The sequence below is a fragment of the Erythranthe guttata genome, chromosome 3 (genome assembly GCF_056151865.1).
Source record: "Erythranthe guttata isolate IM_541 chromosome 3, IM_541, whole genome shotgun sequence".
NCBI classification, from domain to species: domain Eukaryota; kingdom Viridiplantae; phylum Streptophyta; class Magnoliopsida; order Lamiales; family Phrymaceae; genus Erythranthe; species Erythranthe guttata.
Window position 1 is genome coordinate 18137624 of NC_142535.1, and position 22715 is coordinate 18160338.

Genomic DNA, 22715 nt, shown 5'->3' on the forward strand with positions numbered 1-22715 from the left:
TTTATTTCAAAAAATTGCTAGAAAAGCAATATTTATTCCGAAAACAAATAATTTGGAATATAAATTGGTTGAATTGAAAATTTTGTTCCATTTCCACCCACCACTTATGAGGTGCGTCGTGCGTGTAACACACACGACCAATATTTATTTAATTATTATTCTTCTTAAAAAAAAGCCCAATTTTCATATGATAATATATTTATTTCCCGCTCTTTTTGCTAACTCATATTATGAAATTGAAAAAGCCCTAATTAATTCACTCTGCCAAAACAACGCCGCTCTTCATTCTTATCCATGGCGGTTATTGCGATTCTCTCGAGCTAGGGTTTATCCTTCCCCCAAATTCATACACACATTCATATTTTCTCGACGAAGCGCAAATCCCCAGAAATGAAATCCGCCAAGCAAAAAACCCCCAAAAAGGAGGTAGAATTCTTAAAAAATCTGCCATCGGAGATCGTAATCGAAATTCTGTCAAGGCTTCCGCTTCGAACAATCGGAATCTGCAGACGCGTTCGTAAGTCATGGCGAGATCTGATCCAAACTCTCGATTTCGCCAATTTTTATCTTCCTAGATCTGTCTCGGGCCTGGTTACCTGTTTTGACTTCGACAGTTACCACGTTTTTGCATTCGAAGACGAACTCGATCTCGAAGATCCCGATCGTAACTACGATTCATTAACGAGCTTTGATTGCAGTGGATTGGGCCTTAGCATATGCGATTTAAGAGGTTCCGTTAACGGCTTGCTTTTTATGCACCCGTTAAGCTCTATATCCTCTGATTATTACATATGCAATCCAATCACTCGCGAGTATATCAAGTTTCCGTACGAACAGAGGCTGCTCGAAGAAGATTTCAAAGGAACGGTCAATTACGGATTTGGGGTGAGCAATGTGAGTGGACAGTATAAGGTGGTTAAGATTGTTCATGTTAGGAAGTCTATTTGCCACGTGTACACTCTCGGAACAGGAAAATGGAGAAGAATTGCCTGTGGTGCCCGATTGGGAAGAAACGACTATTCGAATGGGGCGTTTATTAATGGATGCCTTCACTGGTTTTTACAAGATTACGAGAGCTCTGGTTTGATTTCTTGCTTCGATCTTGAGACGGAAACTTTCAGTACGTTTTCTCATCCGCCTCTTCTGTGGAGACGACATTCTCCGAACCTAGTAGCTCTGGGGGATTGCTTGTGTATATGCGACAATACAGACGACGAAATTGATTTTTGGGTTATGAAGGAATACGGAAATGAGAAATCTTGGACAAAGCAATTTGTTATTCGAAAAGATTATGGACATTGTTATGGTGAACAACCTCGTGGAACCGTTTATCCTATCAAACTTTTCAAAGACGGTCATGTGTTGATGACGTGGCAGCGAGACTATAGCTGGTTCTACGACATGTTTTACTACTCCAACAAAACTAAAATTACTCAAAAGAACCGGAAGTTAATGACTAGGGTTGCTAGTCCCATGCAGGCAATGCTTTATACGCCGAGCTTTCTTTCGCTCAAGACTTTCCCGAGAGAGAACGTGACCAAATTCTTTTGGTTTAGGTGATTATTGAAACATCACAATCCAATTAGGAAAAATTAAGCATTAGTATCCTTTTGCTCAGGTATTAATGATGATCAAACACTTGATGCATTTTGTTTCTTTTATTTTGCCGTTTCATCGGTTAGTTTTATCCGCTGGTTATTGTTTTTCGTGTAATGTATGGTACGGCAAGAATTGTGTCCTCGATGAATATAAGACGTATCCATTACTTGATTGCTTATTTTTATTTGTATCCATGAACCATTTACTGACAGGGTCGTCTAATATTCGAGCTCCATTGCTGCTGTATATGCTTTACTGCAGTATTGGTCATTTTCTTCAGAACATAAGATAAAACCCGAGACGTAATTGAACAATCTGAACTGAGAAGTAAATCTAACGAATAATGAAGAAATTTCTGTTACTCGGCAAAACGATTACTGAAAACCGATCTTTGATGTGTGCAGAAATGAAAATTCATTTCTATTTTGAGAAATTGAAAAATGACTTTTTAGATATGGAAAATTCATTTATCATCTGAGAATTTCAGAATTCTTGAAATTGTGATAAAACTTTCGGTACAATATCGAAACATCTCTGGAATTTGGGGAAAAAAGAGAGTAAAATGCATCATATAAAAATGTAATGCTATTAATCATAAGAATATATAATTATATATATTTTTGGGGGGAAAATGGTGTTTTTTCAGGAATTAAAATCGGAGAATTTTTTTATAGTTACTATGTAAAATAATTCAGTAAAAACTAGACTCGTAATTTTCGGAATAATAATAATACTAACTAATTAGGCGCGTTGTGCGTGTTGTAACTTGTAACACGAGTCCACGACCAATTTTTATTAGGAAAATTATATTTTCCACCCCTCAAGTTTGTATTAATTACACACTTGATCCCCTATGTTCTCAAAAAACACATTTGATTCCTCATGTTTAAAAAAATCAACAAACAGTTTTAGTATTTTTCGTCAATTTTCAGTTAGTACTAACGGAATCAAGCATTTGTTCATCACTGCCTTAACTGAGGAACTAACGGTAAATTCACTGAAAGGACCAAAGCTGATCAATTATTGAAACATAAGGGACTAAATGTATTTTGTTTGAACATGAGGGGCCAAATGTGTAATTGATGTAAACTTGAGGGGTAAAAACTATAATTTTCCCAAATTTTATTTATTTATTTATTTTTTCTTCTAATATACTTCCCGCTCTTTTTGCTTATCAATCTATAATTCATATTTTGAAATTGGAAAATCCCTAATTAATTTCACTCTGCCAAAAACAAAGCCGCTCTTCATACTTATCCATGGCGGTTATTGCGATTCATTCGAGCTAGGGTTCATCCTTCCCCAAATACATACATACACATCCCAATCAGAAATAATGAAAACCAAATCCTCGACCAAGCGTAAATTCCCAGAAATGGAAGCCACCAAGCAAAAAACCCCCAAAATTGAGGTCGAACTCCTGAAAAATCTGCCGTCGGAGATCGTAATCGAAATTCTATCAAGGCTTCCGATTCCAACAATCAAAATCTGCAAATGCGTTCGAAAGTTATGGCGAGATCTGATCCAGACTCGCGAGTTCGTCGATTCGCATCTCTCCAAATCGGTCCCGGGTCTGGTTGTCAGTGAAGACCGCGATAGGTTTGAAGTTTTCGAATTCGAAGACGAACTCCTCGATCTTGAAGATTCCGATCTTCGCTACGAACCGGTAGCACAATTCGATTGCAGTACACTGGCAATTAGCATCTTGGATATAAAAGGCTCTGTTAATGGCTTGCTCTTTTTGAGCCCGGTATCCTCCTATCCCTCTGATTATTACGTATGCAATCCAATCACTCGCGAGTTTATCGAGTTTCCGTACGACGAGCGCTTTCTCGGATATCCGTTGGATTGTCCGGCCAATTACGGATTTGGGGTGAGCAAAGTTACCGGCCAGTATAAGGTTGTTAGGATTGTTCGGAGGCTGAAGTCTATCTGTCACGTTTACACGCTTGGAACAGGGAAATGGAGAAGAATCACGCCACCTGGCGTACCGTTGAGAAACGACCGTAATTCGAACGGGGCGTTTCTTAACGGATGTCTTCATTGGATTGTACAAGATTTCACGGCCCCACTTTCGATTTGTTGCTTTGATCTCGAGACGGAGACTTTTAGCACGTTCGATCCTCCACCTCTTTCGGGGAGGAGAAACGGTCGCCTGCATATCGTAGTAGCTTCGGGGAATTACTTATGTGTGTGCGACAATACATTTGAAGACGAAGTTGCTTTTTGGGTTATGAAGGAATACGGAGAAGCTAAATCTTGGACGAAGCAATGTGTTATCGGAAAAAGTGATCGGTTTGTTTGTCCGTTTGGTGTATCGTCTGGCGAGATTCTTTATCCGATCAAAGTTTTCAAAGATGGTCACGCTTTGATGTTGTTTGACAAAGCATACATGTGCTACTACTCGGGCAAAACTAAAACTAGTAAACGAATGGATGTGTTTGGATTGGATACTCATATGGAGGCAATGGTTCATACGCCGAGCTTTCTCTCACTAAAAAGTTTCCCGAAAGAGTATGTAACCTCGTTCCGTCGTTTTCATTAACGGTTGGTTGGTTGGTTCTAAGCTGATTCTGATTGTTCCGTTTTTGTTTGTCCCACTGAAAAAATAAAAGCATTAGTATCCTTGTTCGAATATTAATGATCCGAACTTTTGCAGATATCGTTGAAGAAATTACGAAACGAAAACTTGATGCGTGAATTTATCTTTTATTTTCGATTTTCTCAGTTCTTGTATTTATTTTTTATTTTTTGCTTTAGTTTGTTTTGGCAGAAATTATCAATTTTGTTACTTTGATAATTAAATTTTAAAATGTATCATATTAATATGTACTTATACTATTACTGTAAATATATTTTTGAAAGAAAAAAATGAAATTATTGCAAATTGAAATTAAATTTTAAAAATATAGAATCAGACAGATTTATATATAATCTATTCCAATAAAGAAAAATCAGAAAAAAAACGAGAATCAAAATATAAGAAATCAATAATGAACAATTCCAGCTGGTTGTCAAACGGCGTCGTTTCCATCTAACATTGCTCCGCCTCTAAACTCGTGACGACGTCGTTTCCATCTGACAGTGCTCCGCCACAGGGGAATTTTCTTCTGTAAAAATCTAGGGTTTGTGTTCCCAAATCACCAGATGAAGGAGCCAAGAAGAAATCCCGTATCAAATTTACAATTCTTCAGAAATCTGCCATTAGAGATCACCATCGATATCCTATCACGGCTTCCAGTTCGAAGAATCGCGATCTGCAAATGTGTCTGCAAATCATGGCGAGAGCTACTCCGAAGCCGCGAATTTCTCGATTTCCATCTCTCGAAATCGGTTCCTGGATTACTTATCGGCCACGATTGGGACCCGGAAAACTACAGAATTTTCGAATTTGTCGATGAACTCGGTCTCGAAACTCACGATCTTCACTACAACGCAGTCACCAAATTCAACTCAATGGGATTCGCCGATTCCTCCGAGCTAAAGGGTTCAGCTAGTGGCCTGCTTTTCTTCATCAGAAAAATCTCTAATTGCGACTCTCTTTACATCTGCAATCCAATAACTCGCGAGTATATTGAGTTACCATCTGATGGGATTTTTTACTCCGATTCTAGAATGGTCACTTCTGTATTTGGGGTTAGCAAAATTACTCGCCAGCATAAGGTGATTAGGGTTTTCCATGAAATTGATAATAGGCGTGAATGCGATACCGCTGCGCATTTGTTGTCGAACGTTACCAAGTCCATTTGTCTCGTATATGTTCTCGGAACAGGATTATGGAGAAGCATTGCTCCTCCTGCCCCGTTTATATACGGCAGTCGTTCGATTGGGGCATCTGTTAATGGAAATATTCACTGGATTGTAGAAAATGCAGACGGCTCCCATTGCGTTTCTTGCTTTAATATCGAGACGGAAACTTTTAGCACGTTTGCTCCTCCGATTTTTCCGGTAAGCAAAAAATTTCTTGTGGGCCTAGTGGTTTTGGGGGATTGCCTATGTGCGTGTGATAATACGTTTGATGAGATTGTTATATGGTCGATGAAGGTGTATGGAGACGACAAATCGTGGAGAAAGGAATTTGTCGTAAAAAAAGATGGTGGGTATGTTTGTGATTGTGATGATTGTCGTCAAGTTGTTTTTCCTATCAAAGTTTTCAAGGATGGCGATATCTTGATGGCGTGGGATGAAATAGACATGATTTACTACTCCAACAAGACGAAAAGTATTACGTCATTCGATATGGTTAGGCTGGACGACGATGATGGTGAGGGTTTGAGTGCAATGCTTCATACATCAAGCTTTCTCTCGCTCGGAAGTTTCCGGAAGGAGAGTGTAAGTTCTTTCTGACGTCGAGTATGTCAGAATTATCAGTTCGTCTTTCTGTCAAATGTAACTTATGGTTTGCCTCACTGGGAAAATTCGTTAATATCTTTGTATCAATTTATCGGAAACATCTTGACATTATGCAAGTATGTTGGCAACGGCTATTTTTTCAAGCTTTTCTTGAAAACTCTTTGCTTCGAATTTCCGCAAGAAAAGAGTCTTTTACCAATACACCATTTACACTGAGTAGCATTATATATTGAAGCTCCGTTACTATTCGATTTGCGTTAGCAATTAGCATTCGTTGATTTACTTCACAGACATTTCATCAAACATCATCTAGACATAACATAAAAGCCGATGCGCATCTTCTGTTTTACCACCATCTCCGATGGAGAATGTAAGCCACACTGTTCGTTTACCCGATGGCAGATTGTTTCGTTAACTAGTCGAATGAACGTTATTATGTATGCACTAAAGAAATACTCAAATATTCAAACCAATGCTTATATACTGTATTGCGAAGCATCTGATTCACCCAGCTTCGTGTAATGAACACGACGAAATTTTTTCGTTTCGATCCAAAACAAAAATTCAAGAAAAACTGAGGATCAAAATTTTCTTAAATTATAAATAAAATAAAATAATAATAATAAAATAAAAATAAAAAAGTGATTCCACAATTGGAAATTTGGAATTGAATTTGATGGAGCTTAAATATTCATATTTCAATTGTGCCAAAAAGGACGACGTCGTTCTTCTTGTGCGTTTGTATCAATGGTTAACGCGATTCCCTCGAACTAGGGTTATCATTCTTCACACTATATATAGTATATACGTCTGCTCGAAACCCTAATATACGTTATGAAACCCTCCGAAAAAACCCCCAAAATGAACCCAGAATTCTTCAAAAATCTGCCATCGGAGATCATCATCGAAATTCTATCAAGGCTTCCAATTCGAAGCATCGCAATCTGCAAATGCGTCTGTAAATCGTCGCAATATCTGCTCCAGACTCGCGAATTCGTCGATTCGCATCTTTCGAAATCGGTGCCAGGGCTCATTACTTGCTACGAATTCTACGAGTACAAAGTTTTCGAATTTGGGGATGAACTCGATCTCAAAGGTGAGTACAAACCCGTCACTGAATTGGATTGCGCGAATTCGATCAGCCCCGCAGTTATCAAAGGTTCTGTTAATGGCTTGCTTCTTCTGCACCCAGATGTATCTAAATACCACGATCTCTACATTAGCAATCCAATTAATCGCGATTATATCGATATTCAGAATAAGGGGATGCACAATCACCATTATTTTGATGGATTAGTCAGTTATGGATTTGGGGTGAGCGAAGTGAGTGGTGAGTATAAGGTTGTTAGGATTGTTCAGAAGTGTCTTCGCCATAGCAGTACAAACGAAGTGCGGAGGATTACGAAGTCGATTTGCCACGTTTACACTCTCGGAACTCGGAAATGGAGAAAAATCGAACCTTGCGGCTTGATGGGGAACAAGGATTATTCGATTGGTGCGTTTCTTAATGGGAGTCTTCACTGGTTTGTAGAGGATTTCAAGGGCTCGTATTCGATTTTGTGCTTTGATCTCGAGGAGGAAACATTTAGCACGTTTTCGCTTCCTTCACTACTTACCGACAGGGAAACAGGTCTTCAGGTGCTGGTAGCTTTGGGGGATTACTTGTGCGTAAGTGACAGCGCGTATCAGGAAGAAGTTGCTTTCTGGTTGATGAAGGAATACGGGGACGAACGTTCTTGGACGAAGGAGTTCGTTATCCGAAAAAGCCCCGATTTTGTTTGTGCTTATGGTCAATATGCTGAACTTGTTATTCCTATCAAAGTTTTCGAGAATGGCGACGTGTTAGTGACGTGGCAGGACTTGAAAATGTTCTACTACTCAAACGAGACCAAAACTACTAAACGAATGGATGCGTTTGGAAGGTTTGATGGTTTGACTCCCATGTATGCAATGCCTTTTACGCCGAGCTTCCTTTCTCTCGAGAAAAGTTTCCCGGCAGAGGATGTAACCTCGTTCTCTTCATTCGCCTACCCGTTCTGATGTTGTCTTTTTAGAATATCTATCTATAATCGTATTTTAGTTCGTGTCGATCGTGTTTTGTGCTGCTGAAAAAGAGCATTGGTATCTATGTTCGAATATTAATTATCAAAACTTTTTTGGAAGATCGTTGAAAGAATAATTAATGATATCTTTCTATTCCCTCATGTCTACTTACGCGTATCTTGCAGCAACGATAACTACGCAAGTTTTTTGCTTGTGTTTTTCCCCCAAAACCCTTTGACTCGAATTCAACATAATTTTCTAGATTTCGGGGAATATATTATATACTAGTTTGTACTCGTTTTGTACAAAAATGCAGTTTATGACGCATCACAATTTGATATTTACAAGTCAAGAGATACATCGTTGTGGTCATCTTGTTCCAAAATGTGGAGCTCGAATGGGATAAAACGGATACAAATTGGAGAATATTGCACATAATCAAGAAGATTCCAGTAAATTCAACCTTGAAGGAGTGAACTTGTAAAAAAATTCATAATTAAGGGGTGGTTGTAAATTACCACACAAGGAGGGGATTTTCATAATTTGACCTTACTTCAGGGGTGGCTATATTTATCCTAAATTTATATATAGTCTTTATTCACTTGTTAATTTTATTTTTTGGAGCAATATCTTGTTCTTTGGAGCAATTTCTTGTTCAAGAAAAGACGTGCAAGAAGTCATAGATGTTGCCCACAAAGAAAAAACAACTGAGAGTGCTTAGGCAAGAATTACTTCACTTTGCCACTTCAACTATGAGTATTTTGTAATTTTACCCCCATAGATTGTCTATATATACAATTCACCCCCTTCATGACAGAAAATACAATTAGTAAAGTAATTCTGATATTTTAAGCTTGATGATATGTCATAATCAACCACTAGAGAACATGTAGTAAACGCAATTATCTTTTCATAATCACTACACCCACTGTACGTGTGAGTGTGTGTTTTACATTTCCTCCTTTCCTTGTCTGAAAAATAAGTGCCGTGTAAGAATTTGCTAAAACCACAAGAATCTTTCTTTATAAAACTACTAACTTAGAATAATCCAGTTATCCAAATTAAAAGAATGAGGAATAAAGGGTTGTTCTTCTTGATAATCAATCTCCCACCTCATATAATAATAGAGATTCTTGCAAGACTCCCTCCAAAAAAAATCATCCAATGTAAATCCGTTTGCAAGAAGTGGCTCGAATTGATAAACGAACCCTACTTTGCTTCGTTCCATTTTGCCTTGTCAATCCCGAGCCTAGTGGTCCACCAAACCGAGATTTTCAAGAATTTCTTCAAAATCGTTCATTTCGATGACAAGTATGATCACCATAGTCTCCCCCGTGATACTATGTTGAAATTCAATCTCAAGAATCTAAGTATTTTCTCCGATTCGAATATCGTCGTAGATGGATCCGTACACGGGTTTCTTCTCGTTCGTGACGTCAACTACAAGCACGAAACCTTGTATATATGCAACCCTCTCACACGCGAGTATTTCCAACTCCCTAGTCCAAAAGGGCTCGTTCGATATCCAAGCGTTGTCACGCATGGATTCGGTGTATCATTAATAAGTCAAGAGTACAAGGTTGTGAGAATATTCCACGAGCGTGAGCTTCATCCAAGAAACCGTTCTTGCGTAAGAGTCCCTTATTCCGAAACCCAAGTTTACACTCTCGGAAAAACTGGGTGGAGGACTATCGGTGGGGCCCCCTTCGCGTACGATAGCCGTTCGATCGGATTATTTTTCGAGGGACGTCTTCATTGGTTAATACAAGATTTGGAGGCGGCCCACGATTTGATCTCGAGTTTCGATCTCGAAAACGAGGAGTTCCGTCCGATCCCTCCTCCTTTTAGACCTAGGAGGAAGCTTCTAGGGAGCTTGGGAGTTTTGAAGGGTTGTTTGTGTTTGTGTGATAATACTTCAAACTTTGAGATTGAGATTTGGGTGATGAAGGAATATGGAGTGGAGGAATCTTGGTGTAGGGAATATTCCATCAAGAAGATTCCAGAACTTTCTGGCCCATCATATCAAATAGTTCATGCTCTCAAAGTTTTCAAAGATGGTAATATTTTGATTGTGTGGGGGAATTTCTTTATGCTTTATTGCTGCATTAAAAGTGAAGTTGCTAAAGAAGTTGATATGGATCAGCCAATAGAACCAAGTAGCATTGAGGCCATTCATTATGTGCCTAATTTTCAATCTCTTAGAATGTTTTCAATAGAGAAAGTTAATAAGTTTTGATTATTTAATTAATTTGTAGTGATTTTTGTACATATTTTATCATTGGTCGAATCCAGTTCGAGTGATTATTGTACATATATTATCATTAGTCGAGTCTAGTTCGAGTGATTCTTGTACATATTTTATCATTAATCGAGTCCAGTCCGAGTGATTTTTGTACATATTTTATCATTAGTCGAGTCTAGTCCGAGTGATTTTTGTACATATTTTATCATTAGTCGAGTCCACTCCGAGTGATTTTTGTACATATTTTATCATGTTTTCGTATTTTATGTGTAATGAATAGGATTTATGTGTGTGTAATAGTATTGTTTAGATATGGCAATGAGTTTGTTTTAGAACGGATTTGTTCGTAAAATTGAAAATTTTCAGATCAGAATCGACAGAATTTGAAAAATTTATCCTTTTATTCACCTACAATATGAAATTTACAATAATATATAATTATTTCCGATTAAAAAAAATTGGAAATCAAGTTTATGTTTGGACCTAAAATCAATTTCGGGATCCAATTTCTAATTAACGAATTTTTATATTCGCCAAACGACGCCGTTTTCTTCAACGCCTCGTCGTCGTCCCCAAAATGAACCTAGATTTCTTCAGAAATCTTCCACCAGAGATAACAATCGATACGCTATCAAGACTTCCGATTCGAACCATTATCAGATGCAAACTCGTCTGCAAATCATGGCGAAATCTTATCCAAACTCGCGAATTCGCCGATTCACATCTCTCTAAATCAGCCTCCGGGATCGTTATCACAAGCGGATTCTCCAGGTACTTGGAAATTTACGAATTTGTCGATGAACTCGATCTCGAAAGCCACGAGCTTCACTACAATCCGGTCACGGAATTCAACTGCGATAATCGCATTGAATCCTTTGAATTACAAAGTTCTGCTAAAGGTTTGCTTTTTTTGGGCGCAGTTGAATCTGAACCCTCGGCTCTTCACATATGCAATCCAATCACTCGTGAGTTCATCCAGCTTCCAAATTACGAGGTTGTTTATTCACTTCCTACATTAGTAAATTCCGGATTTGGGGTTAGCAAAATTACTGGCCAGTACAAGGTGGTTAGAATTGTCCATGAGTGTATCTGTGATCCTCATACATTTAAATTGCTGAAAGTTACCAATTGTGTTTGCCACGTGTACACTCTTGGAACAGGAACATGGAGAAGAATTGCGCCTGGCGCCCCGTTCCGAAGCAATTGTTATTCGGTCGGGGCATTTGTTAATGGAAGTCTTTATTGGCTGGTAACGGATTTCGAGGGCTCCAATTTGATTTCTTGCTTCGATCTCGAGACGGAAATTTTCAGCACGTTTTCTGCTCCTCCGTCTTGTTCGGGAAGGGAAAGATGTCTTGGGGGACTGGAGCTGGTGGCTTTGGGGGATTACTTGTGTCTGTGTGATAATACGTCGGACAACGAAATTGTTATGTGGTTGATGAAGGAATGCGGGGATGGGAAATCTTGGACGAAGGATTTCGTCGTCAGAAAATCCGACTCCGATTTTCTCCGTGGTTATGGTGGAAGTTGTGAAATTGTTTATCCTATCAAAGTTTTCAAAGATGGTGATATTTTGATGGTTTTGTCGGACTTGTACATTTTCTACTACTCGAACAAGACGAAAACTACGACACCAGTTTATATGCTTGGAGTGTATGAAGATATCGGTGGCTTGAAGGCATTGCTTCACAGCTCGAGCTTTCTTTCACTCGAAACTAGTTTCCCGATCGAGAACGTAAGACCATTCTGATGGTTGTGTGTATATCCGGTATGTAATCGTGTGTTTTTCCGATGAAATATAGTCTCATTAAATGTATCATCAACATTGTAATCTTCATTGGTTGATATAAAAGATTTGGAGGGCCAGGATTTGAGCGTTATGGGCTAATTAGATCTGTAATCATGGTTCTATACTTCTATTAATGTAACATATATACAATGTTGTTTTTATTAATTTTTTTAATCTTGATGCACTTACATTAAATGTAACTTCAACAAGATAGTTACTAATTTCAATTTAATTTGGCATTAATTTCTTCTTACTGATGCATGTACGAGATAGTTTTAATCTTCCGGTTCATGCATGCATCTCCTTCTTGAATATGCAGATTCATTACATTGGGAATAAGGTAATTAAAGAAAACTCAAGAGTTTCTAAACATGCCTATATATATACTTAATTACCTACTGAGAAAAATAAATTAACTTAATTAATAATCTGAAAATGAACATAGATTTCTTCAGATATCTACCACCCGAAATCATCATCGAAATTGTATCAAGACTTCCGATTCGAACCATTGTAACGTGCAAAAGTGTTTGCAAAACATGGCGGAATCTTATCCAGACTCGCGCATTCGCCGATTCTCATCTTTCTAAATCATCGTCGGGAGTAGTTACATGCAGAATCTCCAGGTACTTTAAAATTTTCGAATTTGTAGATGAACTCGATCACGACCACCACAACCGTCACTACATTCCGGTCACCGAATTCCGCAGTAATAAATTCATGGAATCCTCTCAACTAGAGGGTTCGGCTGATGGTTTGCTTTTTTTGAGGTCGATAATTAACTGCAATAATCTTTACGTATGCAATCCGATCACCCGCGAGTATATCCAGCTTCCGTATGCCGGGATCTTCAATTCTTTTTCCGTACTAGTAACTTACGGATTTGGCATTTGCAAAATGACCGGCCGGTATAAGGTGGTTAGGGTTTTACAAGAGTGTATTCGTCATCCCGATACGATGGACGTGGTGAGGATTATGAAATGCGTTTGTCACGTTCACACTATTGGAACGGGAATATGGAGAAGCATTGCCCCTTGCGCCATGTTGGAGCACGATTGTTTTTCGACTGCGGTGTTTATTAATGGAAGTCTTCACTGGCTGGTTACAGATCTGCAGAAGGGCTTCAAATTGATTTCTTGCTTCAATCTCGAGACGGAAATCTTTAGCACGTTTTCTCCTCCTCCCCTAATGGGAAGAAGCGAAAACTGTACGGAGTTTCGCCTAGTAGCTTTAGGGGGGTATTTATGTGTGTGTGATAACACATGTGAACATGAAATTGTTATATGGTTAATGAAGGAATATGGAGATGAGAAATCTTGGACAAGGGGTTTTGTAGTCAGAAAATCTCCCGAGTTTCTTCGTGGTAATTTTGAATTACCGAACTTTGTTTGTCCGATCAAAGTTTTCAAGAACGGCGACATATTGATGGCATGGTTTGAGCTGTACATGGTACACTACTCCCACAAGACTAAAGCTACTACACGGATCGATGTGTTTGGACCGTACGAGGATGATAATGACAATTTAATTAATGTGACAGCTATGCTTCATACCTCGAGCTTTCTTTCACTCAAAAGTTGCTTCCCGATGGAGAACGTAAGATTACTCTGACGTCGTTTGTTTCAGACATGTAATTGCGTTTTCAGTAATCGGATTTTAATCATTGTAGTGTTTGGACCGTACGAGGATGTAATTGTCGTTTTCAGTAATCGAATTTTTTTTTCTGGCTTTTATAAAGTGAAACTTTCTTTATTGATCAACGGTACACTTTGTAGGCCTCTAAAAGAAAATTATTGTTAAAGAATTCTTGCCATAGACACTGCCCAAACATTCTTAATCATATACATTTAGTTGTGCATATATATAGTACTTATACATAGTACCACTAGTGCAATAACCGATTTCTCAGGGTTGCGATGTCTGAAAAAGGCCCGGACTTTTACTCGCATAAATCACCTTCCTCGTCCCAGGTAACTAATTATGATATCCCTTTGTAGTTTTCTTCTTCTCATCGTCGTCTTTTATGTTATTTTATTAAAAAAAAAATTCAATTTCTTGAAAATTCGAAGGTGGTGGATGAATTGAAAGCGCTATGGTCGATGGCCTTCCCTATAACAGCAATGAATATCCTCGTCTACATTAGAGCGGTCGTTTCGGTTGTTTTCTTGGGCAGGCTCGGAAGCCTAGAGCTAGCAGGTGGGGCCCTCTCAATCGGGTTCACAAACATCACCGGCTACTCTGTTCTAGTAGGTCTCGCATCGGGGCTCGAGCCAGTCTGCAGCCAAGCCCATGGTAGCAAGAACTTTGACCTACTCTCCCTCTCTCTCCGCCGCATGATCTTTATTCTCTCGGTAGCAACGGTACCCATCGCTCTTCTCTGGATCAATCTGGAACCGATCATGCTCTTCTTGGGCCAGGATAAAGAGATCACATCAACGGCTGCGATTTATTGTCTATATTCGCTCCCCGATCTCTTGATCAACACTTTGTTGCAGCCGTTGAGGGTTTATTTGAGGTCGCAAGGTGTGACCAAGCCTCAAATGTGGTGCACTTTTGTGGCGGTGGTTTTTCACGTGCCGTTGAATTATGTGCTCATGGGGGCGGGAGTGAAGGGGGTGGCGATGGCTTCCGTGTTGACGAATTTACATATGCTGGTGCTTTTGATGGGGTATGTGTGTGTTTATGGGAGGCGGGGCTGGGGATGGAAGTGGGGTGGTGGTGTTGTCTGTGGTGGGGGGTTTTGGCCCCTGGTTGAGATGGCGGTGGCTAGCTGCGCGGGAATATGCTTGGAGTGGTGGTGGTACGAGATTGTGACTGTGATGGCTGGTTATCTGCCTAATCCGAAGCTCGCTTTGGCCGCCACCGGAATTGTGATTCAGACGACTGGTCTTATGTACACCGTCCCGATGGCGTTGGCCGGCTGTGTTTCCGCAAGGGTAATATCGTAATTTCACACCTCGTATCTTTTTAGTTATTTTTCAAGATTCTTGAAAATTGATCATGTTTTACAGGTGGGAAATGAGCTAGGTGGTGGGAAGCCATACAAGGCAAAGTTAGCTGCATTAGTGGCTTTGATATGTGCATTTGGAGTTGGATTCATTAACATAATTTGGACAGTGATATTTAGGGAAAAATGGGGTGAGTTATTCACTAAAGACGAAATGCTTAAATCTCTCGTTTCTTTGGTTTTACCGATAATCGGGCTGTGCGAGCTCGGAAACTGCCCGCAGACAACGGGCTGCGGTATTTTACGGGCCACGGCCAGACCTGTTTGGGCGGCCCGTATTAATCTCGGGTCGTTTTACTTTGTGGGCACGCCCGTGGCATTAGGCTTGGCTTTCTGGCTCGGGTTTGGGTTCAGTGGGCTGTGGCTCGGCTTGCTTTCGGCTCAAGCTGCGTGTGCTGGCTCGATATTGTATGCTGTGTTGTGTTGTACGGATTGGGAAGGTGAAGCTGTTAAAGCCACTAAATTAACAGGCTTGGAAATGGGGATCAAGTGTAATAGTGATGGTGAAGATACAAATGGGCTATTGGCTCAATCAAAAGATTCATTAAAAATAATAAATAAATAAAATATAGGGGTAAATACACTTTGCACCCCTGAAGTATGGCCAATGTAACACTTAGCCCCTAGTATCATTTTCCCCCCTCAACAACATCAACTATTCTACTCCCTCCGTTCCAAATTAACTGTCGCATTGGGGAGTTTTTATTGTTTCATATTATCTGTCACTTTAAATTCCAATAATGCATTAATTACTCTTTTCTCAACTATACCCTTATTAGTTATTACTCTTAATTAACTGAGATATAATTAATTACATGGGTATTTTAGTCCTATTATATGTATTATCCTAAAATCCACGCATATTTATTAATTTTCTTAATATGTGCGCAACAATCTAAAACGACAATTATTTTGGAACGGAACGAGAGTATTTTAAAATTTAAAACACAATAATCATAACATTCTAATATTTATTGGATCATATAAAAATGAAAAGTAACTAAAATTAAATTATTCAAAAAGAATTAGGAAGTAACATATATTGTATAACAATAAATAAAAAATATATTTTAAGAAATTAATAAACTAAAATAAATTTAAACATTTAAGATTACTATTAGTTATGTATTTATTTCTTAAAATTTATCAATATAAATGTATCCGATTAATTGGTCCAACAACAATTAGATTTATACCCAACGCAAAATAATATTTTTAAATTTTAAAATATTGTATTTTTCAATAGATATTTTTAGTTGTTTAATTTAATTATTCTTTTAATTATTCCGTCCAATAAAAAAGAAAATTTGAAGGTATTAAAATCTAAAATAAAATTAAATTGTGCTAAAGAGGGTAGGTGTTACAAATGATATAATATTAGGGGTGTAAAGTGTATTAACCTTAAATTTTTTTAAGAATGTGAGTGCTTATATATGAAGTAGACTTGTCCAATTTACACTATTTTGTCTGTTCGTGGAGAAAGGGGGATTATGTAAAGACAAGTGTCCAGTTTTTACAGAATAAATTGAGTTTTTGGTGGGGCCCACAATATTAGACCACATTGCCCTCAAATCGAATCTTTTGTTCAACTACAAACACCTGAAATAAGCAAAATTTAAAAAAAAAAAAAGATTTATTTTTTCATTCACCTATAATTTAACATAGGTAATAATATTGATAATTTTTTTTTTTGGAATTTCTCTTAGAAATTAAAATAAAATCAAGAATCGGGATTTTCGAATCGGAATAAGCGGAAGGAAGCAGATAAATTGAGCCGTCAGTGGCAATATAGACTATAGAATAGGGAATATCCCAAAACTGAGAAATCCAATAACATTGAATAATTAGAAATCAAAGATTAAATAAATGCATCTTCTACTTTATTGACATGCTGAGATTGATCCCACATCGGAAAATTAATTAATCAGAAACTCCCAAGAATTATGTAGTCTTGTCTATCTTTTTCTTTGCTTTCATAAATCTAAAAGAAAGCAAAATAAACAATGTCACAAATGCTCATTGAGTTTGATTCCAGTGAAAAGAGTGGTTAAGGCAGAGGCAATTTGGACAGCAAAGAAGATGACTAGATAGAGAAAGAAGAAGAGCAAATCAAATAAGTTTGTTTAATGATTCCCGAAAAGTTGTTTTGTTCCGTGATCTATGCCTTTCCGCATAAGCGCTTCTACTTTTTTCATCACCTTCTACACACTAGCTTCTGTCAACAATACATACAACTTTGCAGTTTAATATTATGCCAAAAAAGCATCATGTGACGATAAATATAAACAAGAATTCAATTTTCGAATCACGGAAATTTTTACGGACTTTCCTCAACCAATTCTTTACTTGCAAGTCAACAAACACGATTCAGAAAATACTTACTTGTAAAGTTGAAAAACACGATCAAGATCCAAAAACACAGATCCTTCAGCAAATTGCTCGATGTTTGCCTTTATGCTAATTTGTTCTCCATTAACCGTCACTTGAGGGTGTCGGAAGTAGAGCCTGTCAAAGTGAAAAAAGAAACGACACTTTAGACTTCAATTTATCTAGTTTGCGACATTCGATTTCATATAATAATTTCCAGGTTGACAAGAATATAATGGATGTGGATTTGGGGGCAGAGTAAACGAAGCAGTTAATTGCAATTTTGAATTCGTACAGTACCATTTCGATTCATACAGCAAAAGAAAAAACAAATGTACGTCCATTTCTTGACATTCTAAATAAATCAACCAAGAAGGGCACTATTACAGACAAAGACCACCGTTTATCGTTTCATTCAAACTCGTTTCATATAGTCCTTGATTAGAGCAATAGCATCAAATATTCAAAGATTCAAAATCGAGCATATTCTTAGGCAGAACAAAAACCAATGGAGAAACCAATATCGTAGATTCTCAAGACATAGATCATAATAGCCACTGGATCCGACTTAATACTACAATGCACGTAGATGATTTTAACTAAGCAATAAGTAACATCAAAAGATGTTTCACGTTAACTGACAAGATTACTCTATATGATTGCCAACACGAACTTACGCAATAGAACAAACCCTAATCGATGAATTTGCTTGCTGAGGAGACTGAATTTCCACTACAAGGCCCTTTCTGATTTCTTTTCACCACCCCCAACATCTGTTCTTCTAGAAAGTTTGTACTCAATCTCTGCTTTGCTTCTTCCATTTGTCCTCATTCCAAGACTTCTTCTCGTATTCCTATCTTCAAAATCTAATTTCTGTGTCGGGTTTTTAGGTGTCTTCGGCATGTCCCGAGTGTTTGTTCTCCTCAAGAACTTTCTAGAACTGTCATAACCATCACTACTTCTTCCATTTGTCCACCTCGACACATTTTCACTACCTCGATCGTTTCTTCTATCTGAAAACCTCGTGGAATTTTCATTAAACCCGGTGCTTCTTCTTCCAAATGTCCTCCTTCCCACATTTTCCCCACCCCCGTCATTTGGTCTTCTCGAGAACTTTCTAGAACTTTCATAACCATCAGTCCTCCTTGCCACATTTTCACCACCCCCGTCATTTGTTCTTCTCGAGAATTTTCTAGAACTTTCATAACCATCAGTCCTTCTTGCCACATTTTCACCACCCCCATCATTTGTTCTTCTCGAGAACTTTCTAGAACTTTCATAACCATCAGTCCTTCTTGCCACATTTTCACTACCCCGATCATTTGTTCTCTTTGAAAACCTCGTAGAACTTTCATCCACATCATTGCTTCTTCTTCCATTAGTTCTCCTTGCCACATTTTCACCACCCCCATCATTAGTTCTCCTAGAAAACCTTGTCGAATTTCCATGCACTTTTTCGTCATTGTTTCTTCCATTTGTCCTCTTCTCCACGTTTTTCCTAGTATTATTCTCTTCAACATTTGCATCATTCGCTCCAAATCTCCTTTTTTTGGTCATGTTTTTTTCACCCTCTGAGACCTCATTGCAATCGTCACTCTCATCTTCTTCATCGGACGAGTCATAAATTTCAGATTCGTCACTATCTTCCTCCACATCAGCGCCATCCAATTCCTCTCCTTGACTACTACTCTTCACATCAACACCACTCTTTGCCTTTGTGCTGCTTTTCGATTTCTCCTCATCCTTCTTTTCAACATTCATCAATTTAACGTACTTAAATCTCATATCCATCAAAGGATGCCTCTCAATCAACATCCCCCTCTTATAGCCCTCCCTCAGAACTACCGTATGTGTCCGATTCTTGCTCGACACATAGAAAATACCCGGATGTTGCAAAAACGCACGCTTAAACCTCGATCTCAACCCGAAAAACTCACCCAAAGAAAGCAATGTCTCCCTCTCTGCCTTCTTCCCTACAAAAAGACTAAGAAGCTCATGCAAAACTGCTACAACCCACTTATCGGACTCATCGGTTTTCACAGCTAAATTCGTCGCATTCTCATAAGGCGACAAATACGGCAACTTTTGCCACTCGTCAACCCACTTCTTGTACTTCTTATCCATCTCAAACCCTTTTGAGTACTCCAAAGGAAACTGAATCTTTCCATCCTTTGTCTTATTGTTCTCCATACTCGGAACTGCAAATTCGTCACACCAGCAAACCAACTCAAGCTCCTTCCCGATTTCACCCAAATTATTACTACTAATCACTCGAAAATAGTCCGGAAATTCGGGGACTAAGACCTTCTCGAATCCTTGCGGCAAACCTAGCTCCCACTTCAACTGATCCAACAATAAGATCGGAATTTTATTAATCCTACTAATCATCAACAGCTTCAAAAGGCGGTTCGCGGTTTCTTGCTTGTAAGTAGTGCTCTGGTAGAGCAAATCTTCCTCGGAGCTCAGAGAAACGGTTTCGGGGGTGATTTTAATGTGTGGTTGGATATTGAGGGTGGCAGGATGAAAATCTTCAAAAATCGAAGGGTATTTCCGGATGAACTCGATTGGCCGAAACGGGAACCCTATGGTTTCGTTTGCTTGGGTGATTAAGGTAAGTGGGACTGATTTCGATGGCTCGGAAATGATTAGGTTTTTCAGATTGAGGAGCGCTCTGAGGTGCTTCTCACGCTCCACCGCGTGGTCGAGGCCGCGGTCTCGGGGGCATTGTAGGGTGAATACGCCGTCGTACAGAGATCGAATGTGCTGGTGGCGGAAATGGCTGCGGCGGAGGTGCGAGCAGTGGGAGCGGTAGAGAAAATTCATGGCAGGGTTTTGGTAGGGTTTTGCGAAGTGGACTTACAAATCGATATATATATATATATATATATATATATATATATATATATATATATATATTATATATGCTTCATAGAAACAAATTTATTTAATAATAGTATATAAAAACAATTAATAATTATTTAAAATAGTAATAATAATAATAATTCAATGACTGAGTGAGATCTACGAGATCGGAGATGACGAGATCCTTTTCTACCACCGCTGCCGCATTAGCTTCTACGACGGCGGCCAAAAACTCCGGTTTTTCCGCCGTCACCACCACTCAGCGGCGCGTCCTGTCGGAGGATCAGCTACGCAGCTGCTCCGAAGCTCTCAAATTCTTCCAGCAAAAATTAAGCTCTCCGCAATCGATTCACCATGAGTTTCAAATCTTAGAGGTATTTTCCGAAATTTGTTGCAGATTTGTTTTCTAATTTGATAGTAGTGCATTTAATTTCTGTCTGCATTTTGCTTTTCTAGCTAGTGAGTGATGAAACTTGAAACTTGTAAATTGAAAATTTGATGGAGATAATCCAAATTATGAAGATGATTATATTGCACTTAAATTAAGCTTGCAAACATGGTTGAGTTGAAATATTACGCACTATTTGCTTCGTTTTCGTAATGTAGAGAGTCGAATTTCGTTATTACAGGACAAAATGAAAGCTTTCTACGCTAGGAGTAGTTGCACCGTTGCCCTTGACAGTGTCAACTCCAGCAAGAATCGTTACAATAATGTTGTACCGTGTATGCGATTCATATGTTCCTTCGTTTATTTAAAATTGAATCATCTTTCCGAAATAACAGTTTTTGTTTTTCAATAATAACTTCATTTGTGTTTCAGATGACAATAACCGGGTTATTTTGAATCAGCACAAGGATTACAGATCTTCGTCCACTGGATATATTAATGCAAGCTTTGTTAAGGTCGTGTTTTTAATTCCTTATTTCGAGAAATTAATGAGCTAATCTTCTGTTTGTTCGAAAACTGATTACTTTTTTATTGTAGGCTTCTGAGGGCGTTTCACAATTTATCGCAACTCAAGGTCCACTGCCGCACACTGCAGAAGATTTCTGGGAAATGGTGATGCAATATCACTGCCCTGCCATTGTTATGCTCACCCGATTGGTTGAGAATAACCACGTAAGCAATACAATTTCGTGATTTCTTTAGCGTGTAATTTACGATCTTTTGCCTATTTTTGTGAATCTTAACTTCTGTTAAGGTTGACCAAAAATTACATTGCCCTTTCCTATGTAAATTGGTTCGACATTTTGTTACTTAATATGTCCGTAATGAAACTAAATTTCAGACAGTGAAATGTGGAGATTACTTCCAAGCAGAGGACGGAGCTAGAGAGTTTGGTAATATACGCATCAGTGTCAAGTGGATACAATCTACGGAAACTTCGTTAATCTTGCGATGCTTAGAAGTGAAAAACAAGGGGGTGAGCCAAATTATCTTCTTATAAAATTAAATTCTTGATCAGCGATTTTTCAATTTATTACAAATAAAAGTGTGTTACACATATTATGCATGTCTCGTTTTGCAGTCAAACGAGGCACCATGTTCGGTTTTGCACATTCAGTATCCAGAATGGCCGGACTATGGAGTTCCAAAAGACACTGTTGCAGTTCGTGAAATCTTCAAACGACTATCTGCGGGCCCACACTGTCTTGGTCCAGTCGTTGTGCATTGCAGGTTTGTCGAAATTATGGGATTTGTCGATTTTATATTTATTTATTATATATTCTGACATATATTTGGTTTATCAGTGCTGGTATTGGAAGAACTGGAACATACTGTTTGATACACAATACAATCCAAAGAGTTCTTAACGGAGATATGAGTGCTTTGGATCTTGTTAATACCGTAACCGTATTTAGGTCACAGCGACTCGGAATGGTTCAGACACTGGTAATATTTTATTTATGAAAATTACAAATTGCTAGAATTTTGATTATTGAATATTTTGCTGAATATGTATATATATATTTATATATATGTGTGTGTGGTCTGCTTATTTTACAGGAGCAATATCAGTTCTGCCATAATGCCATTGCTGATGAACTACAAAACCTCTTATCAGATAGCAAAGCTCATGTATGAGAGAGAGAGAGAGAGAGAGAGAGAGAGAGAGAGAGAGAGAGAGAGAGAGAATCATTGTTATGTATTTGAGTGACTATAAGCTTCTATTGACCACCAATCAAATTGATCAATGATTTTTTCTTTGATTGCTAAGTATTAATCATAACTCCTATTTTGATTATAAAAAAAATTAAAAAGTATATATATTATTCTCTTGACTGGAAAAATAGCTGAGTTGACCTGGTCTTGGACCCATAGTTCTCTCAACTGAGAAAACTATATATCTTATTCTTCTAATTATTATTATTAATATTCAATTTGAATTAAATAGTTTGTTCACAAGGAGTGGGAAGAACGGCTAATATTAATATATATATTCTTTTTTTTT

General features: G+C 38.2%; 10 protein-coding genes across 11 annotated transcripts; 9 read left to right on the plus strand and 1 right to left on the minus strand.

Annotated features, from left to right (window-relative positions):
• The first annotated feature begins 252 nt into the window (after nucleotides 1-252).
• LOC105974206 (F-box/kelch-repeat protein At3g06240) lies at nucleotides 253-1777 on the plus strand. Its single transcript, XM_012999271.2, has one exon. It carries the CDS (start codon nucleotides 391-393, stop codon nucleotides 1558-1560), a length of 1170 nt encoding a protein of 389 aa, XP_012854725.1. The 5' UTR covers nucleotides 253-390; the 3' UTR covers nucleotides 1561-1777.
• A 1031-nt stretch (nucleotides 1778-2808) lies between these two features.
• On the plus strand, nucleotides 2809-4318 carry LOC105974205 (F-box/kelch-repeat protein At3g23880). The gene has a single exon (XM_012999270.2). The coding sequence runs from the start codon at nucleotides 2936-2938 to the stop codon at nucleotides 4142-4144; it is 1209 nt and encodes a 402-aa protein (XP_012854724.2). The 5' UTR covers nucleotides 2809-2935; the 3' UTR covers nucleotides 4145-4318.
• Nucleotides 4319-4614: 296 nt separating this feature from the next.
• On the plus strand, nucleotides 4615-6171 carry LOC105974222 (F-box protein At3g07870). Its single transcript, XM_088815889.1, has 2 exons — nucleotides 4615-5547; nucleotides 5644-6171. The coding sequence occupies exons 1-2, from the start codon at nucleotides 4747-4749 to the stop codon at nucleotides 5944-5946; spliced, it is 1104 nt and encodes a 367-aa protein (XP_088672015.1). The 5' UTR covers nucleotides 4615-4746; the 3' UTR covers nucleotides 5947-6171.
• Nucleotides 6172-6692: 521 nt separating this feature from the next.
• Nucleotides 6693-8156, plus strand: LOC105974406 (F-box protein CPR1). The gene has a single exon (XM_012999504.2). The coding sequence runs from the start codon at nucleotides 6787-6789 to the stop codon at nucleotides 7990-7992; it is 1206 nt and encodes a 401-aa protein (XP_012854958.2). The 5' UTR covers nucleotides 6693-6786; the 3' UTR covers nucleotides 7993-8156.
• A 686-nt stretch (nucleotides 8157-8842) lies between these two features.
• LOC105974408 (F-box protein At3g07870) lies at nucleotides 8843-10546 on the plus strand. Its single transcript, XM_012999507.2, has 2 exons — nucleotides 8843-10335; nucleotides 10374-10546. The coding sequence occupies exon 1, from the start codon at nucleotides 9065-9067 to the stop codon at nucleotides 10229-10231; it is 1167 nt and encodes a 388-aa protein (XP_012854961.2). The 5' UTR covers nucleotides 8843-9064; the 3' UTR covers nucleotides 10232-10335; nucleotides 10374-10546.
• A 132-nt stretch (nucleotides 10547-10678) lies between these two features.
• LOC105974407 (putative F-box protein At2g02030) lies at nucleotides 10679-12196 on the plus strand. The gene has a single exon (XM_012999505.2). It carries the CDS (start codon nucleotides 10815-10817, stop codon nucleotides 11985-11987), a length of 1173 nt encoding a protein of 390 aa, XP_012854959.2. The 5' UTR covers nucleotides 10679-10814; the 3' UTR covers nucleotides 11988-12196.
• A 162-nt stretch (nucleotides 12197-12358) lies between these two features.
• On the plus strand, nucleotides 12359-13763 carry LOC105974204 (F-box/kelch-repeat protein At3g23880). The gene has a single exon (XM_012999269.2). It carries the CDS (start codon nucleotides 12462-12464, stop codon nucleotides 13635-13637), a length of 1176 nt encoding a protein of 391 aa, XP_012854723.2. The 5' UTR covers nucleotides 12359-12461; the 3' UTR covers nucleotides 13638-13763.
• Nucleotides 13764-13815: 52 nt separating this feature from the next.
• LOC105974203 (protein DETOXIFICATION 54) lies at nucleotides 13816-15712 on the plus strand. The gene is made up of 3 exons (XM_088815890.1): nucleotides 13816-13996; nucleotides 14096-14962; nucleotides 15038-15712. Exons 1-3 carry the CDS (start codon nucleotides 13943-13945, stop codon nucleotides 15596-15598), a joined length of 1482 nt encoding a protein of 493 aa, XP_088672016.1. The 5' UTR covers nucleotides 13816-13942; the 3' UTR covers nucleotides 15599-15712.
• A 1068-nt stretch (nucleotides 15713-16780) lies between these two features.
• Nucleotides 16781-20276, minus strand: LOC105974427 (uncharacterized). 2 transcript variants are annotated; one of them, XM_012999527.2, is made up of 3 exons: nucleotides 18078-20276; nucleotides 17416-17538; nucleotides 16781-16851 (listed from the first exon to the last, which is right to left on the minus strand). In XM_012999527.2, the coding sequence occupies exon 1, from the start codon at nucleotides 20221-20223 to the stop codon at nucleotides 18133-18135; it is 2091 nt and encodes a 696-aa protein (XP_012854981.2). In that variant the 5' UTR covers nucleotides 20224-20276; the 3' UTR covers nucleotides 16781-16851; nucleotides 17416-17538; nucleotides 18078-18132. The 2 variants fall into 2 exon arrangements, with proteins under 2 accessions (XP_012854981.2, XP_088672017.1); XM_088815891.1 differs by having other exon boundaries at nucleotides 16828-17248.
• Nucleotides 20277-20389: 113 nt separating this feature from the next.
• On the plus strand, nucleotides 20390-22366 carry LOC105974486 (protein-tyrosine-phosphatase PTP1). Its single transcript, XM_012999595.2, has 8 exons — nucleotides 20390-20636; nucleotides 20892-20985; nucleotides 21083-21165; nucleotides 21248-21382; nucleotides 21552-21686; nucleotides 21792-21940; nucleotides 22015-22156; nucleotides 22271-22366. Exons 1-8 carry the CDS (start codon nucleotides 20436-20438, stop codon nucleotides 22346-22348), a joined length of 1017 nt encoding a protein of 338 aa, XP_012855049.2. The 5' UTR covers nucleotides 20390-20435; the 3' UTR covers nucleotides 22349-22366.
• The last annotated feature ends 349 nt before the right edge of the window (nucleotides 22367-22715 follow it).

Bases quoted from the DNA above. Each gene is read 5' to 3' on its own strand.
- LOC105974206 (XM_012999271.2), top strand. From the start codon at position 391: ATGAAATCCGCCAAGCAAAAAACCCCCAAAAAGGAGGTAGAATTCTTA.
- LOC105974205 (XM_012999270.2), top strand. From the start codon at position 2,936: ATGAAAACCAAATCCTCGACCAAGCGTAAATTCCCAGAAATGGAAGCC.
- LOC105974222 (XM_088815889.1), top strand. From the start codon at position 4,747: ATGAAGGAGCCAAGAAGAAATCCCGTATCAAATTTACAATTCTTCAGA. The intron at 5,548-5,643 runs GTAAGCAAAAAA...TGGTCGATGAAG, and splicing joins TTGCTCCTCCGATTTTTCCG to GTGTATGGAGACGACAAATC.
- LOC105974406 (XM_012999504.2), top strand. From the start codon at position 6,787: ATGAAACCCTCCGAAAAAACCCCCAAAATGAACCCAGAATTCTTCAAA.
- LOC105974408 (XM_012999507.2), top strand. From the start codon at position 9,065: ATGAGGAATAAAGGGTTGTTCTTCTTGATAATCAATCTCCCACCTCAT.
- LOC105974407 (XM_012999505.2), top strand. From the start codon at position 10,815: ATGAACCTAGATTTCTTCAGAAATCTTCCACCAGAGATAACAATCGAT.
- LOC105974204 (XM_012999269.2), top strand. From the start codon at position 12,462: ATGAACATAGATTTCTTCAGATATCTACCACCCGAAATCATCATCGAA.
- LOC105974203 (XM_088815890.1), top strand. From the start codon at position 13,943: ATGTCTGAAAAAGGCCCGGACTTTTACTCGCATAAATCACCTTCCTCG. The intron at 13,997-14,095 runs GTAACTAATTAT...GAAAATTCGAAG, and splicing joins AATCACCTTCCTCGTCCCAG to GTGGTGGATGAATTGAAAGC. The intron at 14,963-15,037 runs GTAATATCGTAA...CATGTTTTACAG, and splicing joins CCGGCTGTGTTTCCGCAAGG to GTGGGAAATGAGCTAGGTGG.
- LOC105974427 (XM_012999527.2), bottom strand. From the start codon at position 20,223: ATGAATTTTCTCTACCGCTCCCACTGCTCGCACCTCCGCCGCAGCCAT.
- LOC105974486 (XM_012999595.2), top strand. From the start codon at position 20,436: ATGACGAGATCCTTTTCTACCACCGCTGCCGCATTAGCTTCTACGACG. The intron at 20,986-21,082 runs GTATGCGATTCA...TTTGTGTTTCAG, and splicing joins TTACAATAATGTTGTACCGT to ATGACAATAACCGGGTTATT. The intron at 21,166-21,247 runs GTCGTGTTTTTA...TTTTTATTGTAG, and splicing joins TTAATGCAAGCTTTGTTAAG to GCTTCTGAGGGCGTTTCACA.